The following is a 17,413-nucleotide window of genomic DNA, read 5'->3' as shown; positions in this document are numbered from 1 at the left end:
AAACAACTAAAACTATTTTAATGGCATTCTTACCTGAGTTTCTTCTCGGAGGTCTAATTTTCAAATCGATGAAAACCTATTTCTTTATCTATAACACCTATCTACTTTTTGTATTGACTCAAAAACTGTAATGGGGATATTTCAGCTTTCTAGAAATCAAAAGCATAATAGAACGACTTTGGTAAACGTCTTTGCACTATTTTCAAATTAGAAGCATCTAGATAGCATTTCTTCACGTTGCTATTACTGATAAAGCAATTATTAAAAATTGTAAAATACATACCTTTGTACTTACATAACAAGTCAAAATCCTAATATTGTCTATATGACATACTATTTCACAAAATGTTTAGGTTCCAGTAAATATAATCATGTTGAAAAGAATATCATTTTATTAACCAGGCTATCTTTATATTAGTTTAATTACTTTTTAATCTCCCAACTGTTTACTGGATGGTATGATTTGAACACGACCTAGAAAATTTAGTAAACTTCACTTAATAAATATGGGCAAAAGAAAATATCACCAAGTTTTCTATTGAAGAAATAGCTAACATTCTGCTTGTATATATACTCCATAAAATTCCTTAAATATTACAAAATATCCCTTACCTGTGAAGACAAGAGGGACCAAGAGATTAGCAATTCTATTGTTGGATACTTTTACATTTAAAATATAGCTTGATAAGAAAAAAGAAATTACCAGAAAATGCAAAGTCAGTGGAAATTCACTTGATTTCTGGAATTCAAACTTGTAAAGAAACAAGATATTGTCACAGAATTGTTTCTGATACAATCTTTAAAGATCTATTTACCAGTTCCCTTATAAGATTTTTACTATCTCTATTATCATGACTTTTCACTAATATTTGGATCGTTGAAACACAAATCAATTTCCCAGACTATTTGCCTAATAGTTTTCATACTGATAATTTTGAAATATTTTAATACACAATGGTTAAAAACATAAGAAAATGATAACAAATATTTAGAAAACAGCGTTAGCTGATGTTAGCCACTTTCTATTATATAACAGTAAATAATGTAAAACTACAAAGCTATGGAATAAATTATAGTAGAATTTTATACAAAATACACAAAGATAACCTTTGAAAAAAGTAAATATTAAGTATTTAAAAGGCAAATTAACAACGTAGTATTAACAATGTGTACATTGTAATCTGCAGAGTATTATGATAAATACTGAGTATTTTAAAAGATATACTCAATGGAGAAAAAGTCATCAACAATATCAGTTCACATGCTCCTCTCAGTCTGGAAAAAATATCTCATGTACTTATATAGATATTTCAGGAGGAAACAAGACTCTTGACTTTTGATTCACTTTCATATCTGTTAAATTATATTTACTTTTTAAATTATCACTTGCATTTGTGCTACAGTGATCAACTCTTATTTTGAATATTCCTTTCTCAGTAACTATAGATTATCCAATCTGAATTTCATGGGAGACTCCACAGGAAAAGAACATTTAAAAAAATCTTCTTCTAAGCTATTTTCTTCAATCAAATATTACAGATTATTTTCTTGACTGATCCAGTTAACCTCTCCTTTAGATATTTCAGTCATGTTTAAGCATCATTGTGTAAACAGAACTTCTTCCTTGAGAAAAAAATTTAGATTTAAAACTGTGTAGTATATTAAAGTGTCTCCATTTAATTCACTAAAAGCCTTTAGAAATATACTAACACAAGCAAATTTAATCTTCATAAGGGTATAAATGTCCTTTATTCCTTACAAAACCCAGAATAAAATTTTAATAAGCTATATTTTTCTTCTCTTATCTGTAGAAATTATATAGATATACCAGATTGCAGAGAAGAGGAAATGTTGAAGCAATTGTATAAAAATGTATAAATAATTTATGCACATATGTCATTTGATTCTTCAAAAATTAATTCTGTATAAAAATTAATTTATTCTATTATAAGGATAGTAAGAAAGGATACCATGCGCATATAATACACATCTTAGCGCTGCCTGTATAATGAGTCACAGAGGAAGGTATAACTGCCCTATAAGGGAGTGTGCTAAAATATCCATATTATATATCCTCTTTGGATAGAAAATATGAGAATAGTTCTAATATATCCCTGAGATAGTGAAAAATTAAATTAGTCATTTTTAGGCAATTATATTGTGTTCATTAATGTCAAATAATCTCACTTAATAGAAAGGGACAATGAAGCTAAATTCAAGAGATGCAATCTCAGGCATCTTTTTTATGCCTCTACCTATAGTTGATTCTATACAACTGGGTGACAAAGAGTCTCACTCTGACCGAGGCTGGAGTGCAGTGGTACAGTCAAAGTTCATTGCAGCCTCAGGCTCAAGCCATCCTCCAACTTCAGCCTCCCAAGTAGCTGGGACCACAGGTGTGCACCACCACATCTAGCTAATTTTTTTCATTTTTGGTAAAGATGGAGTCTCCCTATATTGCTCAGGCTCATCTTGAACTCCTGGGCTCAAGCAATCCTCCTGTCATGGCCCGCACAAGTGTTGGGATTATAGGCATGAGCCACCATGCCTGGCCTGATTCATTATTAAATGGAGAAAAATGATAATCTCTCAGGTTATATCTAATTTTAAAATCCAAGATCAAGTGAGTGAAAACTTTGTGGGAGGAAAGTTTCTTTTGACATTAGCCAGTACCCAAGTTAGAAATATATTTTTAAAAAGGAAAATAAAATTCTAAAACGGAAAAATGCCATGATTGAAGTTAAGAATTCAATCAATGACTTTGACAGTGGCCTAGAATAACAAGATAAAATTCCTAAAGTAAACGATGGGTCAGAATAAAACACGGATTATGAAACAAAGAGAAAAAGTGATTTAAAAACAGAAATGGCATATAAAAGACAAGGGATATGGTGAAAAGATTTAACATACATGTACTTATAGTCACAGAAGAATATAAGAGAAAATATGAAGTAGAAGCCATATTTGAAGGCATACTGCTAAATCTTCTCTTAAACTGATAAAATATTATCAACCCACAGATATAAGAAGCTTTGAAAACTGCAAGCAAGATTAAAAACAAAGCAAATTAACACTGGGCACATGATAGTAAAGCTGTTAAAAATGAAAAACAGAGTAAGTATACAAAGTAGCTAGACAGAAAAAAAGACACACTAATTGAACAATAAACTTGACAGCCATCATCTCAAAAGAAGACCATGGAATGTCATCTTAAAAGTACTGGCAAAAATAACTTTCATTCAATACCCAAAACTGTTTCTCAAAAGTGATAGTAAAATTAAGACATTTCCAGATATATAAAAACTTAAAGGTTTCTTTACCAGCAGGCCACACTAAAGGAAATGTTAATTTCTTCAGAAGGAAACTGATCCCAGAAAGAAACACATATAGGTGTTAACAAAACAATGATAATAATGTACTGTGTGTCTAGAACATATAAATAATTGAAAGGCATATCAGTAACAAAAAGTAGGGTACAAGTAAATGGTATAATGATTCAAGGTCTTAGCGTTGCCTGGAAGTATTAAAATTATTGATTTAATTGAGGTAATAAGTCAAGGATCTGTGTTATAATCAACAAAAGAGGAAGTCAAAGAGGAAATCAGTAAAATAATTTGTAAAAGCATATATAGCTTAAAAAGATAACAGAGGTAGTGACATCAGCAAGATGCTGTTATAGGAATCCCCAGACCCTCCACAGGTATACCAACTCAACAACAATACAAGGACCAATTCCCATGGTGATAAGTGCCGAAACCAGTTAAGAGGGTCCTGGGCTCCAAGCAAGTGTAAAACTAGCTGGGCACTTTTCTGGGGCACTTTCCCTATAGTCCCATCCAGCAGCACAGTTCCATTCAAACAGGGGGAAATTCCCAGCTCCTATCTTCTCCCTGAGAAGGGAAAGAGAAAGTAAAGCATGCATTCAGTGTTCTGACTTTTCAGGGGAGCTGTCTTGCATATCTCAGAGCACTGATGGAACCTGGCATATTCTAAATTCCTGAGGGCAGCTCAGAATAATAAAGAGCTGGGTGGCGGGCTGATGCTCCTCAGGACCTGTGATACAGCACACAGAGCGCAACTCAGCTCAGCACTCTCTCTCTCATGAGGGAAAGAGAGAGTAAAATGCATCCAAAGTTCCTGAATTTTAGTGGGCAGTCCAAGTTTCTGTCTCACTTGACTCCAGGCACTGATAGGATTCAGCAGAATCTACAACTGAGGGCTTCTCAGAACCTAAAAGAGCTGAGTGAATACTGCTGCTCCAGAGGGCCCACAGTACAGCACACAGACACCACAGAGGGAAAAAGATTAGAGCGTCTTAAAAAAAAAAAAAAGCTGGCAGATCCCTCTAATTAGGAATTACACACACAAGTCCATAGAAGATGCATCCACAGAAAAGGTTTGAGAGGTCCCTAGAATCTCTAGCCAGCCTGATTAGTAAAGATCTTTCCATGTACAAATCCAGTCCATAAAGATTGGGAGAGGTAGCTGGTGTGTTGTTGTTTTTTGTTTTTTTGAAATGTATAGATATCAACACAAAGTAATAAGGAATATGAGAAAACAGGAAACATGGCCCAATCAAATAGTGCGTGCCCACACACACACACACATACACAAACACACACCTCCAGAAACCAAACCTAAAGAAATAGAGCTATGTGAATTACTTGACAAAGTATTCAAAATAATTGTCATAAAGATGTTCAGTGAGCTCAGGAAAATAATGCATAAGCAGAATCAGAATTTCAGCAGATAGAAAATATTCAAAAGAACTAAACAGAAATTTTGGAACTGAAGAATACAATAATTGAACTGAAAATTTTACAGACATGTTCAACAGCAGACTTAATCAAGTAGAAGAATGAGTCAGTGAACTCAAGGACACATCATTTGAAATTATCCAGACAGAGTAGCAAAAAGAACAAGAAATGAAAGAGAGTAAAGAAAGCCTAAGAAATTGATAGGACATCCTCGAGCAGGCTGCTCTACTCATTATGACAGTTTCAAAAGAAGAAGCCATAAGAGAAAAGGACAGACAGCTTATTTTTTAAAATTACATCTGAAAACTTCCCAAATATGAGGAAGGAAATGGACATCAAGATCCAAGAAATGTTAAGAATTTAGAAAACAGCAAAAGAAAAATGCCTCATCACGTATAAGAGAACACCCCTAACTCTACTAGTAGATTTCTCAGTAGAAACCTTGCCCTCCAGAAAGGGGTGAGATGTTATACTGAAAGTGCTGAAAAGAAAAAGAACTGCCAACCAAGAATACCAAATCCACCAAAGTTTGTCTTCAAAAATGAAAAAGAGATAAAGACCTTCCCAGTTAAACAAAAGCTGAAGGTGATCACAATTAGACTTGCCTTACAAGAAATGTTAAGAGGGGGCCTTTTGAATCAAAATTAGCGGATGCTAAACAGAAATACATAGGTATTTTATTAAAGTATAAAGCTCACTAGTAAAGATAAATATATAGATAAAAACAGAATACTATAATACTGTAATGGTACAAAAGTCACTTTAAAATCTGATATTTTAAAATCTGATTAAAAGACAAAAGTACAGAAAAACTAACTATAAAATAATGTTAATGTATACACAATATAAAAAGATGTATTTATGACATCAATAACATAAAATTTGGGTAGGGGAGAAGTAAACATAATGAGTTTTGTTTTGTGATTGTAGTAAAGATGCTATCAGTTTAAAATACATTTTTATAAGAGTTTTAAAATGTAAGCCCCATGGTAACCACAAAGAAAATACCTATGGAAGATATACAAAAGAAAACAGGAAAGGAACAAAAACATAGCATTACAAATCTCAATAAAACACAAAGGAAGACAGTAAGAGAAGGAAAGAGGAGCAAAAAGTCTACAAGCAGCAAACAACAATTAACAAAGAGGCAACAGTAAGTTATGCCCTATCAATAATTACTTTAAATAAAAATGGGATAAACTCCCCCAGTCAAAAGATATAAAGTGGCTGAATTGATTTTTTTAAAGACCCAATTATATGCTAACTACAAGAGATTTGCTTTAGATTTAAAGACCTGGATAGGCTGAAAGTTAAAGGATATTAAAAAATTTTCATGCAAATTGTAACCAAAAGAGTGCAAATGTGGAAACAGCTACATCACACAAAATAGTCTTTAAGTCAAAAAGTGTCATAAGAGACAAAGAAGGACATTATATAATGATAAAAGTCAATTCACCAGAAGGACATAGCAATTATAAATACATATGCACCCAACATTAAAACACCTAAATATATGAGGCAAACATTCACAGAAATGGAGAAATAGATAGCAATACAATAAAGTCAAGTGTTGTATAACAACGTTTCAACCAATAACAGACCACATGTACAAGAGTAGTCCCATAAGATTATAATGGAGCTGAAAAATTCCTATCACCTAGTGATGATGTAGCAGTCATAATGTTGTAGCACATTACTCACATGTTTGTGGTGATGTTGGTGTAAACAAACCTATTGCACTACCAGTTACATAAAAGTACAAGATAGCACATACAATTATGTACAGTAATTTACAGTACATAATACTTGATACAGATAGTAAATGTTACTGCTTTATGTATTTACTATACTTTTTAGTGGTATTTTACAGTGTACTCTTTCTACTTATAAAAAATACATTAACTCAAAAAAAAAAAAGAAAAAAGTTCACCACAAAACAGCCTCAGGAAAGTCTTTTGGGAAGTATTCCACTAGAAGATATTGTTATCATAGGAGATGATAGCATCACATGTGTAATTGCCCCAGAAGACCTTCCAGTGGGACAAGATATGGAGGTGGAAGACAATGATATTGATGATCCTGACCCAATACAGTCCTAGGCTAGTATGGGTGTTTATATCTTCATTTTTAACAACAAAAAAAAAAAACACTAAGTAAAAGTGAAAAAAATAAAAAAATTAAAAGTCAAAAAAACTTGTAAAATAAGGATATAAAGAGAAAATATTTTTGTACAGCTGTACAATGTGTTTGTGTTTTAAGCTAAGTGTTATTACAAAAGAGTCAAAAGGTTAAAAAATTTAAGTTTACAAAGTTAAAAAGTTACGGTAAGCTAAGGTTAATTTATTACTGAAGAAAGAAAAAAAATTGAGACAGAGTCTCACTCTGTTGCTCAGGCTGGAGTGCAGTGGCACGACCATGGCTCACTGTAGCCTTGACCTCCTCAACTCAAGGATCCTCCCACTTCAGCCTCCTGAGTAGCTGGAACTACAAGTGTGTGTCACCACACCTAGCTAATTTTTAAAAATTATTTTCTAGAGACAGGGTCTCACTATATTGCCCAGGCTGGTCTTGAACTCCTGGGCGTAAGTGATCCTCCTTCCTCAGCCTCCCAAAGTGCTGGGATTACAGGCATGAGCCACCATGACCAGCCTGTAAAAAGAAAATTTTTTGATAAATTGAGTGTAGCCTAAATGTATAGTGCTTTAAATTCTACATTAGTGCACAGTAATGTCCTGGGCCTTCACATTCACTCACCATTCACTCGTTGACTCACGCAGATAAATTTCCAGCCCTGCAGTCTCCATTCATAGGGTAAGTACCCTATTCAGGTGTACCATTTTAAAAATCTATACAATGTTTTTACTGTACCTTTTAGATGTTTAGATATATTTAGGTATACAAACACTTACCATTGTGTTACAATTCCCTATAGTATTCAGTACAGTTAACATATGTACAGGTTTGTAGCCTAGAAGCAATAGATCATGTAACCTAGGTCTGTAGTAGGCTATACTATCTAGGTTTGTGTAAATATGTAAGTACACTCTCATGTTTGCACAGTGATGAAATCTCAGAATGATACAATTCTCAGAATGTATCTCCATCATTAAGTGATATGACTGTAGTAGGAGATTTTGGTATCCTACTTTCAATAAGGAATAGAACATTCAGACAGAAAATCAGCAAGAAAGCAGAGGACTTGAACAACACTATAGCTGAAATGGAACTGACAGATACATACAGAAAATTCCACCCAACAGCAGCAAATATACAGTCTTCTCAAGCACACTCAGAGCGTTTTCCAGGATAAATCACACGTCAGGTCACAAAACAAGTCTTAACAAATTCAAGAAGGTTGAAATCCTACTAAATATCTTTTCTGACCACAGTGGAATAAAACTAGAAATCAACACTGGAATTAAAACTGGAAAACCTGCAAATATGTAGAAATTAAACAACAGAATTTTGAACGAAATTCTGTTCAAAATTTCATTTGAATGAAAGGGGAAATCAAAAGATAAATTAGAAAATATGTTAAGATAAACAAAAATGAAAACACAACACAATAAAAACTTACAGGATACAACAAAAGCAGTACTAAGAAGGAATATTAAGCTGGGCAAGCTCAGTGGCTCACGCCTGTAATCCCAGTGCTTTGGGAAGCCAAGGCACAAGGATCACTTGCAGGGAGCTATGATCGTGCCTCTGTACATCATAGCGAGACCTTGTCTCTTAAACATGAAAACAAAAACAAAGAAGGGAGTTGTAAATGCCTACACTAAAAATGAAGAAAGAAGAAAGATCTCAAATAAAAAACTTAACAACTCAAGGAACTAGAAAAAAAGGACAAATGAGGAAGCCCAAAGCAAAGGGAGGAAATACTACAATAAAGATTAGAGAAAAAATAAATGAAAAAAAGTTTAAATTAAGTTTTTAAACAGTTGATTTTTTGAAAAAACAACAAAACTGACAAGCCCCTTAGCTAGACTAAGAAAAAACAAAAAGACTGGAAGTCAGAAACAAAAGAGGTGGCATTACACCTGACGCCACAATTATAAGAGGCTATTAAAATCATATACCAAAAAATTCAATAACCTAGAAGAAATTGATTAATTCCTAGAAACATACAAACTACCAAGACATAATCATGAAGCAATAAAAAATCTAAACAAAGCTGTAACTAGTAAGGAGATTGAATCAGTAATCCAAACCTCCTAACAACAACAACAACAACAACAACAACAACAACAACAACAACAAAAGCCCAAAACCAGATATCTTTCCTGGAGAATTCTACCAAACTTTTAAAGAAGAATCAATGATAATTGTTTTCAAACTCTTCCAAAAAAAAAATTGAAGGAGACGGAACACTTCCAAACTCATTTTAAAAGTCCAACAAAAAAATGGTAGTAAAAAATAAATCTTCAAAAGAAACTACAATCAGAGTGAACAGGCAACCTACAGAATGGGAGAAAATTTTTGCAATCTACTCATCTGACAAAGGGCTAATATCCAGAATCTACAAAGAACTTAAACACATTTACAAGAAAAAAACAAATAACCCTATCAAAAAGTGGGCAAAGGATATGAACAGACACTTCTCAAAAGAAGACATTTATGCAGCCAACAGACACACGAAAAAATGCCCATCATCACTGGTCATCAGAGAAATGCAAATCAAAACCACAATGAGATACCATCTCACACCAGTTAGAATGGCAATCATTAAAAAGTCAGGAAACAACACATGCTGGAGAGGATGTGGAGAAATAGTAACACTTTTACACCGTTGGTGGGAGTGTAAACTAGTTCAACCATTGTGGAAGACAGTGTGGTGATTCCTCAAGGATCTGGAACTAGAAATACCATTTCACCCATTACTGGGTATATATCCAAAGGATTATAAATCATGCTACTACAAAGACACATGCACATGTATGTTTATTGCGACACTATAGCAAAGACTTGGAACCAACCCAAATGTCACAATAGCAAAGACTTGGAACCAACCCAAATGTCCATCAATGATAGACTGGATTAAGAAAATGTGATACATATACACCATGGAAGACTATGCAGCCATAAAAAAGGGTGAGTTCATGTCCTTTGTAGAGACATGGATGAAGCTGGAAACCATCATTCTGAGCAAACTATCACAAGCACAGAAAACCAAACACTGCATGTTCTCACTCATAGGTGGGAATTGAACAATGAGAACACTTGGACACAGGGTGGGGAACATCACACACTGGGGCCTGTTGAGGTGTGGGGGATTGGGGGAGGGATAGCATTAGGAGAAATACCTAATGTAAATGATGAGTTGATGGGTGTAGCAAACGAACATGGCACACATGTATACCTATGTAACAAACCTGCACGTTGTGCACATGTATCCTAGAACTTAAAGTATAATAAAAATAATAATAAGAAGAAATAAAAATAAATCTTGACCCCTACCTCACAACAATGATAAAAATATGTATATTCCAAATGGATTGTAGATGTAATGTAAACAATGAAATAAAAGATACCACAGAAAATTATCTTTGTGAAATAGGATCAGAAGCAAAAATTGATAAATTGAGTTTAATCAAAATTATGACTTTCTATTCACCAAAAGACAAAAAAGAATTAAAAACTAGCCATGAGGTTGAAAACTACTAAAAAAAGGAGTTATATTCAGAATACAAGATTTGTTTAAGTAATAAAAACAAGATAAGGAAATAAATAAAGTTCTATGAAAGCAAAAAAGAAGAGAAAAAAGAAAAGAAAAATAACAGACTAGAGAAATAGGAGATTTGAACAGCTATTGCACAAAATAAGGTATAAAAATTGCCAAAATAAAATAGAAAGGTACTCAACTTCATTTAAATATAAAATAATTTCAAAATGAGATTACAAAAGTCACCCAGTAAAATGGCTAACATGAAAATAACCTGACAAATGTAGAGATGATGTGGCCCAGCAGAAAGCCTTATGCACTACTAGGAATGTAAATAGGTAAAAACATCTTGGAAAATTGGTTGGTGTTAGCTACAAAAGACAAAGATACACACATATTCTGTGACCCACAAACACAACTCTTAGGCAAAAACCTGAGAGAAATCTGTGTACATGGGCATCAAAGAAATGTACAATGTATTTATGATGGCATTATTTGAAATAGACATTGAGGCACAATGCAAATTCCTGAACAGTAGAATAAATAATGTATAGTATATTTATGAAATAGTACTAGAAACAGAATTAAATGAACTACAACTGCATGTAACAACATGGATAATTTCATGAACAATGAGTGATAAATACAAATAACACACAAATGCACAGACAATACATGTTGTGCAAGTCCAATTAGATAACGTTCCCAAAACAGGCCCAGAACAAACAGTTATAAAAGGCAAATGTGCGTTTACACTGGAGGAAAAATAAGGGAAGTAATTTGGCAGGTGCATGCGAGGGGCTTCAGCGATGGAGGCAACGGAGCTTTTCACTTTCATACAATTTATGGAGCTTTATTATTTCAGCCTGTGCACATTTATTTATGTGTAATAGGTTAAATAATAGTAAAATGTTTTCTAAAATGTTGATTATTACCAAAAACAAAGAGGGTGAATATAGTGAAAATTTACTAGAAATTACAGTTCTGTTAATATGCATTGAATAATGCAGCATAAAATGAAGGAAGGCAATATATATTGCTCTGATGTCCTATAATTCCAAAAGACTTTAGTTAAAATGGATATGTAAAAAGAGGTAAAATTTTAACCCAGGGAAATTTGACTCTTAGAAATAAATTTACGAAGAAGTTGATAGAGAAAAACAATACGAAAATTAAACAAAAGGATGTTATACACTAACCTTTGCAAAGGATTCCTCAGTTGTCTGCAGCTGATCTTCTCTGTCCCTAGAGTCAGGTAAACTGGGGCTGAAGGCCATGAGGTCGGTCTTGGGTGGGCCCTCACCAGAGCACACCCTCGGCCTCCTCTGCTGCGAGTATGACCAGCTCCCCACCGCGCTGGAGCACACCAGCGTGGGCTTGCCCGGAGCGCACGCGCCCTCGGTGGGCGGCGCAGAGCACCGCAGCGCGGTGTACAGCAGCAGCGTGAGCACCAAAAGGCTGGACACCGCGCAGATGGCAATGATCAGGTATACGTTGACATCCACCAGCGCAGCATCGGGACCCACAGAGCCCGCCAACGCCCGTGAGGAGGCCTTTGGCGCCTGTCCACTCTCCACAAGTGACACCAGCACAGTGGCCGTAGCCGTCAGCGCGGGCTCGCCGTGGTCCTTCACCAGTACCAGTAGGCGGTGGCGCGGAGCGTCCGTTTCGTCCAGGGCACGCGTTGTGCTGATCTCGCCAGTGTACAGCCCCACGCGGAACGGGATGCGCGCGCCACCAGTCCCCGGCTGCAGCTCGTACGAAAGCCACGCGTTGTAGCCCGAGTCAACATCCACCGCGCGCACCTTTGCCACCACGTGGCCCACACCCACCGACCATGGCACCAGCTCGCTCACTGCGCCACCAGTGCCACCCGCCCGAGGCGCTAGCAGTGCTGGCGCGTTGTCGTTCTCGTCCAGCACGAACACCTGCAGCGTCACGTTGCTGCCCAGAGGCGGCACGCCCGCATCGCGCGCGGTCACCTGAAACTGCAGCAGCTCTAGCTCCTCGTGGTCCAGCGGCTGCAGCGCGTACACCTTGCCGCTCTCCGCGTGCACCGAAACGTAGCTCGACAGCGCGCGCTCCCCTACCCGCCGCTCCACCAGCGAGTAGGACACCAGCGCGTTCTCCTGCGCGTCCGCGTCCCGCGCAGACACCGTGAAGATGTGGCAGCCCGGCGGGTTGTTCTCCTTCACGAACACTGTGTACTCGGGCTGCGCGAACGCCGGAGCGTTGTCGTTCACATCAGCCACCTCCACAGAAACACTGGCCGTGGCCCACAGCGAAGGCGAGCCCCCGTCTCGCGCGGTCACCACCAGCTCATAGGCTGACATGCTCTCGCGGTCCAGGGCACTGTCCAGCACCAACGAGTAGTAATTCTTGAACGTGGACACCAGCTTGAAGGGGACGTGGGACGTCAAGGAGCAGGTGACCAGCCCATTGACACCCATGTCTTTGTCGGACACGCTGATCAGGGCGATGACTGTACCCAGTGGAGCGTCCTCTCTAATTGGAAGTGATAAAGACTTGAATTCCAAATCTGGGACATTATCGTTGTTGTCTTCTACTTCCACAATAACTCTACAATGGCCAGAAAGTGGGAGCTGTCCCTTATCAATGCCCTCTACAATAATTTCATAGGATTTGCTTTCTTCAAAGTCAATATATCCCTTTACAATAATTTGTCCAGTAATTGGATCTATGTGAAACTTGGATTTCACATTTGGCGAAATATCATTTGAGAATGAATAAACAATGTCCCCATTCAATCCTTCGTCTAAATCTGAGGCGTTAAGTTTAATTACCAATGTTCCATTAGGAACATTTTCTAGTAATCTCACCTTATAAATGGTTCTGTCAAAAGCTGGGGCATTGTCATTGGCATCCAGTACTGTGATGAGTAACTGAACGGTGCCAGTCAACTCGGGTTTGCCTCCATCAGTGGCTGTGAGCACTAAAAAAATCTCCGGAGCTTCTTCTCTGTCTAAAGATTTCCGTAATATAAGCCCAAGACCTTTTACCAGCTCGTCATCAGATGGTTTTTCCAGAGAAAAGTATTCATTTGGGCTCAGTCTGTAAGTGAGCAGGGCGTTCTCCCCGATATCTGCATCCGAGGCGCCCTCTAGTGGAAACCGAGAGTCAAGCGGCCTGGACTCCGCGATGGACAGGTTCTTTTGTGTTGCTGGGAACACCGGCGGGTTATCGTTAATGTCCCTCACCTCCACGTCCACATGGAAAACCTGCAGCGGCCTGTCCACGATCACCTCCAGGTGGATGCTGCACTCCGCGCTCCGCCGGCACAGCTCCTCCCGGTCGATCCGAGAATTCACAAACAAAATGCCATTCTGCAGATTTACCTCCAGAAGGCCTCCGCGGCCCTTGGACGCCACCCGGAACAGGCGCGGCACCAGCTCCGCCAGCTCCAGTCCCAGGTCCTGCGCGATGCGGCCCACGAAGGTGCCGTGTTTGGCCTCCTCGGAGACCGAGTAGTGGAGCTGACCGTTCCCTGCCTCCCAGGCTGCGAGGAGAAGAAGTAAGAGCAGCAGACGCCGGGATTCCTGGCCGCTTCCCCAGGAAAACTCCATCTTTAGTGCACAGTATTTTGTTCTGATTAAATATCGTTTCTCAAAGTCAAGGGAAATCTTTTAATCGGTCAGTCAAGTGCAGCTGCATCCTCCATATTTCAGACTCCAAAGAGTGCTTATGGTTCCTTCCAGTAAGAATAGAAGGAATTTTCCCTTCTTCCTCCTTCTCTCATGTATTTTGTGGTAAAGAGCGACATCATGTGGCTCCAAACCGTAAGTAGCAATTGTGGAAACCCCCACACACTCTACTATAAACTACTTGGTTTTATTTATTCTTTCAGTCGTTTCAGAGAATAGGAATACATTTTGTACTACTGTGGTACACATTGTACCACTGAATGATTGAGTGTGGTCCTTAGTTTCGCCATAGGGGCAACTTTTACTTCAGTAGAAATAATTTTTTCAACACAGGTTTTAAGTATTACAGAGACCTAACTATACACTTTGTAAACATGTAACTGTAAACTGTTGATTAGAAAAATTCATTACAGATTCCTGTGTTCCCAAGAATTCCAGGGTTTTTTTTAATTAATGATAACACCCTCTTCACCCTAGTATTTCTGGTGTTGTTGACTTGAGGGGACTGGTCTCTAGGGAACTTCTGGTGCCAAGAACAAGCTATTGACAGGGAAATTTGCAGATGTTTTATAAAAGGATCAAAGACCATCAGCATTTAATTAGATGTCTTCCTTGAGTCATGTCAGGGCTGAAAGTGCAAGGAAGCAGGAAGTTATAGCAAATAGCTTGCATGGAAAAGCATTCCAAATAATTTTATTCATTGGAACTCATTTGCTCCCATGAGAAACGCTGGTATTCTCATTTTGACTCTTACAGTTTATAAGTACTTGCTTGTTCTCCAGTATGTAATGTGCCTAAGCTTCTATTTTCTCCTATAGTGCTTATATATTTTAGCCAAACTGAATATTTCCTGCTTCCAATAGCATTTTAAATAAACAAGCATGTTCATTTTGTCCTGTCTATAAGTAATCCACATCATTTCTAAACTCTTCTAAAGCCAATTTACCCCCATTTTATAACCACTTAAAACTTCCCTGACCCATGAAGAATGTCATGATCAAACCAATTGAACAGGTATTTTTTCTTCTTTTACAAACTGCAGCACCAGGGTGGAATCGCGTGGGCCATTTATTACATTAATTTATCTCTTATAAGCATTTGAGTATGTGTGTCCTTTTTTGGAATATATATTTTAAAGGGAATAGTTGTATCTTAATTGTTTAATAGCTCAGAGTGACTTACCTAATATTTGCTAAATAAATACCCCGCAGAAAATGTTTGTTTCCTTCCATTGCCTAATAAAATGCATTAATTTAAGGTGATCGCATATCTAGTTGGGAAAATGTGCTGTTTCAGCAGCCTCTATAATTTTCTAAAGATACAAAAAAAGTCTCTAGACATTTCCCCAATTAAGATGTATTTCAAGTTCAATGTTGAAAACTTGGGTTTTAGCTTAATTTTTATTCTAATTCTTGGCAATCACGATCTTTGAATCATCGTGGGTATTAATGGGGAATGAAGACTTCCCAATAAATAAACCACAATATATTTTCTTACATAAAGAAATGTAATATATAAAGACATAATGGTAGCCATTTAAAAACTTTCCTTGCCTCCTATATTCATAAAGTTATTTTCATCCTGTTTGTCTAAACAAAAAATCAATCTAGTGAAAATAGCTTTACGCTCCCTCTCTATTGAAGAACTACACTCACACAAACACACACACACAAAAACCAAAACAACAACAACAAAAAACCCACCAAATTTCTGAATCAAACAGAAACCAGAGTACTTTCACTATGTGGGGACCCAAACTATATTTTTACAAAATGATCATTGACATCAAGCACATTGGAAAAAAGGAGGAAGAATTCCATTTTCACCCATTTCATTTGTAATATTTTCATTTACCAGGTATTTTAATGTACAGATGGGGAATGCAGCAGAATAGAAAACGATGTTTATTTGGTAGCTATTCAATATTTATTTGGCATAGCATCAATACTTCTGTGAAGTGAAAATTCCAAAGTCTTCAAAATGTCTTTGCCAAGAGTCTTGTTAGACAATAGTTTAAAGAGGCAAGCTGGATTTGAAGATTGAAGTTCCATATCTGGGAAGGCAAGTACTTTGGCTGACTCTATTATATTCAAGAAGCTGATAACGGAACTAAATTTTTAAAATACTGACCTGAGATGGACACACTATGGCTACTACTTCATGGACAAGGGAGCAACAAAGGATAGTGCCAAAAAAGGAAATAAAGAAAATGGAAGTGAGGGGAAGGAGAGGAGTCAAGAAAAATGTCTATTTTACGTGTTAGACCTCCCACACTGTCAATGAGTATTAACCAGGTTTCAGTTGGTTACTATTTCTCTCCAGTGGTAGGGAAACTTAAATGGGAGTCCAACTAATTGCTAGAGGAGATAACCAAATATGTAGGGGTAGTGATTAGAAAAAAGTCTGCCTTCAATTGCATTTGGTTCTGGTTATTTGGAGTTTTCTACTTATTGCATGGCACACATTAATAGGCAGGACGCTATTCAGAGAAGTTAACCAGTAATAACATTATAACATTGGCTTATCAAACTTATTTCATATTAGCATCCTTAGTATGGTATGCAAAAGACACTAATGAATAAAAAGTTTTGCTAGTAGGGATAGTTTTAAAATTAGATACCATAATTATTTTCAAGATATTGTTCAGATTGAAAATTATTTTTAACAAGATTTAAAACATTCTTTTAAAATGAATATATAAATATACTACAGAACTATTAAATTTTCACTTCATATTGATATTTTAGTTATTAGTAATAAATTTTAACATATAATACAGTAGTATTATTAAAGTAGTATTAAATAAAGTAGTGATAAACTAAAGATGAACAAAGATGCAATTCTAAATGCAATTGTTATTCTCGATTTTTTTCCAAACTGGGAAATCAAGAAACAGTAAACGGTATTGCCAAATTAGAGCACAAGGCCTAAAATGAATCATATTCAAGTAAAAAATAAGGACTGAGATTCCAAACAAGTGAATAAGAGAATAAAAGAGGTTCCATAAAAGACAACAGGTGTAATGATCTAATTTTTGAAACTGAAGGTGGAAAAGCATAATCAATAGGGAGTTACAAGCATTAGGTGAACTCATAAAATGAGCAAGTAACATTCGTACTAACAGGTAGTAGGAAGTCCAAATGAAAAGTGGCAAAAGATATTGAAGAAGCATTGTATAGGGATAAGTATAAAACAAGTCGAAGTCAGATTCTCTAAATAATGCAATTCATCTAAGAAAAAATATTTGTCTTATACCCAGGCATTTAGCAATAAAATAATCCTACTACTGCACCTAATAACAAAACAAAATTACAAGTGTGGATCTCATAACT

General features: G+C 36.6%; 1 protein-coding gene across 5 annotated transcripts in view; it reads right to left on the bottom strand.

Annotated features, from left to right (window-relative positions):
* Positions 1-17,413, bottom strand: part of LOC101152878 (protocadherin alpha-C2) — a 214,820-nt gene that overhangs the window by 188,221 nt on the left and 9,186 nt on the right. Inside the window, exons 1-2 of one of the 5 annotated variants that reach the window (XM_055389222.2) lie at positions 11,619-17,056; positions 1,156-3,890 (exon numbers count right to left, since the gene is read on the bottom strand). The exons of 2 other annotated variants lie outside the window; for them this stretch is intronic. In XM_055389222.2, coding sequence (XP_055245197.2) covers positions 3,855-3,890; positions 11,619-14,003 — 2,421 coding nt within the window. In that variant the 5' untranslated portion in view covers positions 14,004-17,056 and the 3' untranslated portion in view covers positions 1,156-3,854. Of the gene's footprint in view, positions 1-1,155; positions 3,891-11,618; positions 17,057-17,413 lie in introns of those variants that run through there. 2 more of the 5 variants (XM_019026988.4, XM_004065278.4) reach the window with 2 other exon arrangements.

This window comes from Gorilla gorilla, chromosome 4 (genome assembly GCF_029281585.2).
Source record: "Gorilla gorilla gorilla isolate KB3781 chromosome 4, NHGRI_mGorGor1-v2.1_pri, whole genome shotgun sequence".
NCBI classification, from domain to species: domain Eukaryota; kingdom Metazoa; phylum Chordata; class Mammalia; order Primates; family Hominidae; genus Gorilla; species Gorilla gorilla.
This window is presented reverse-complemented; position numbering and strand designations above follow the sequence as displayed.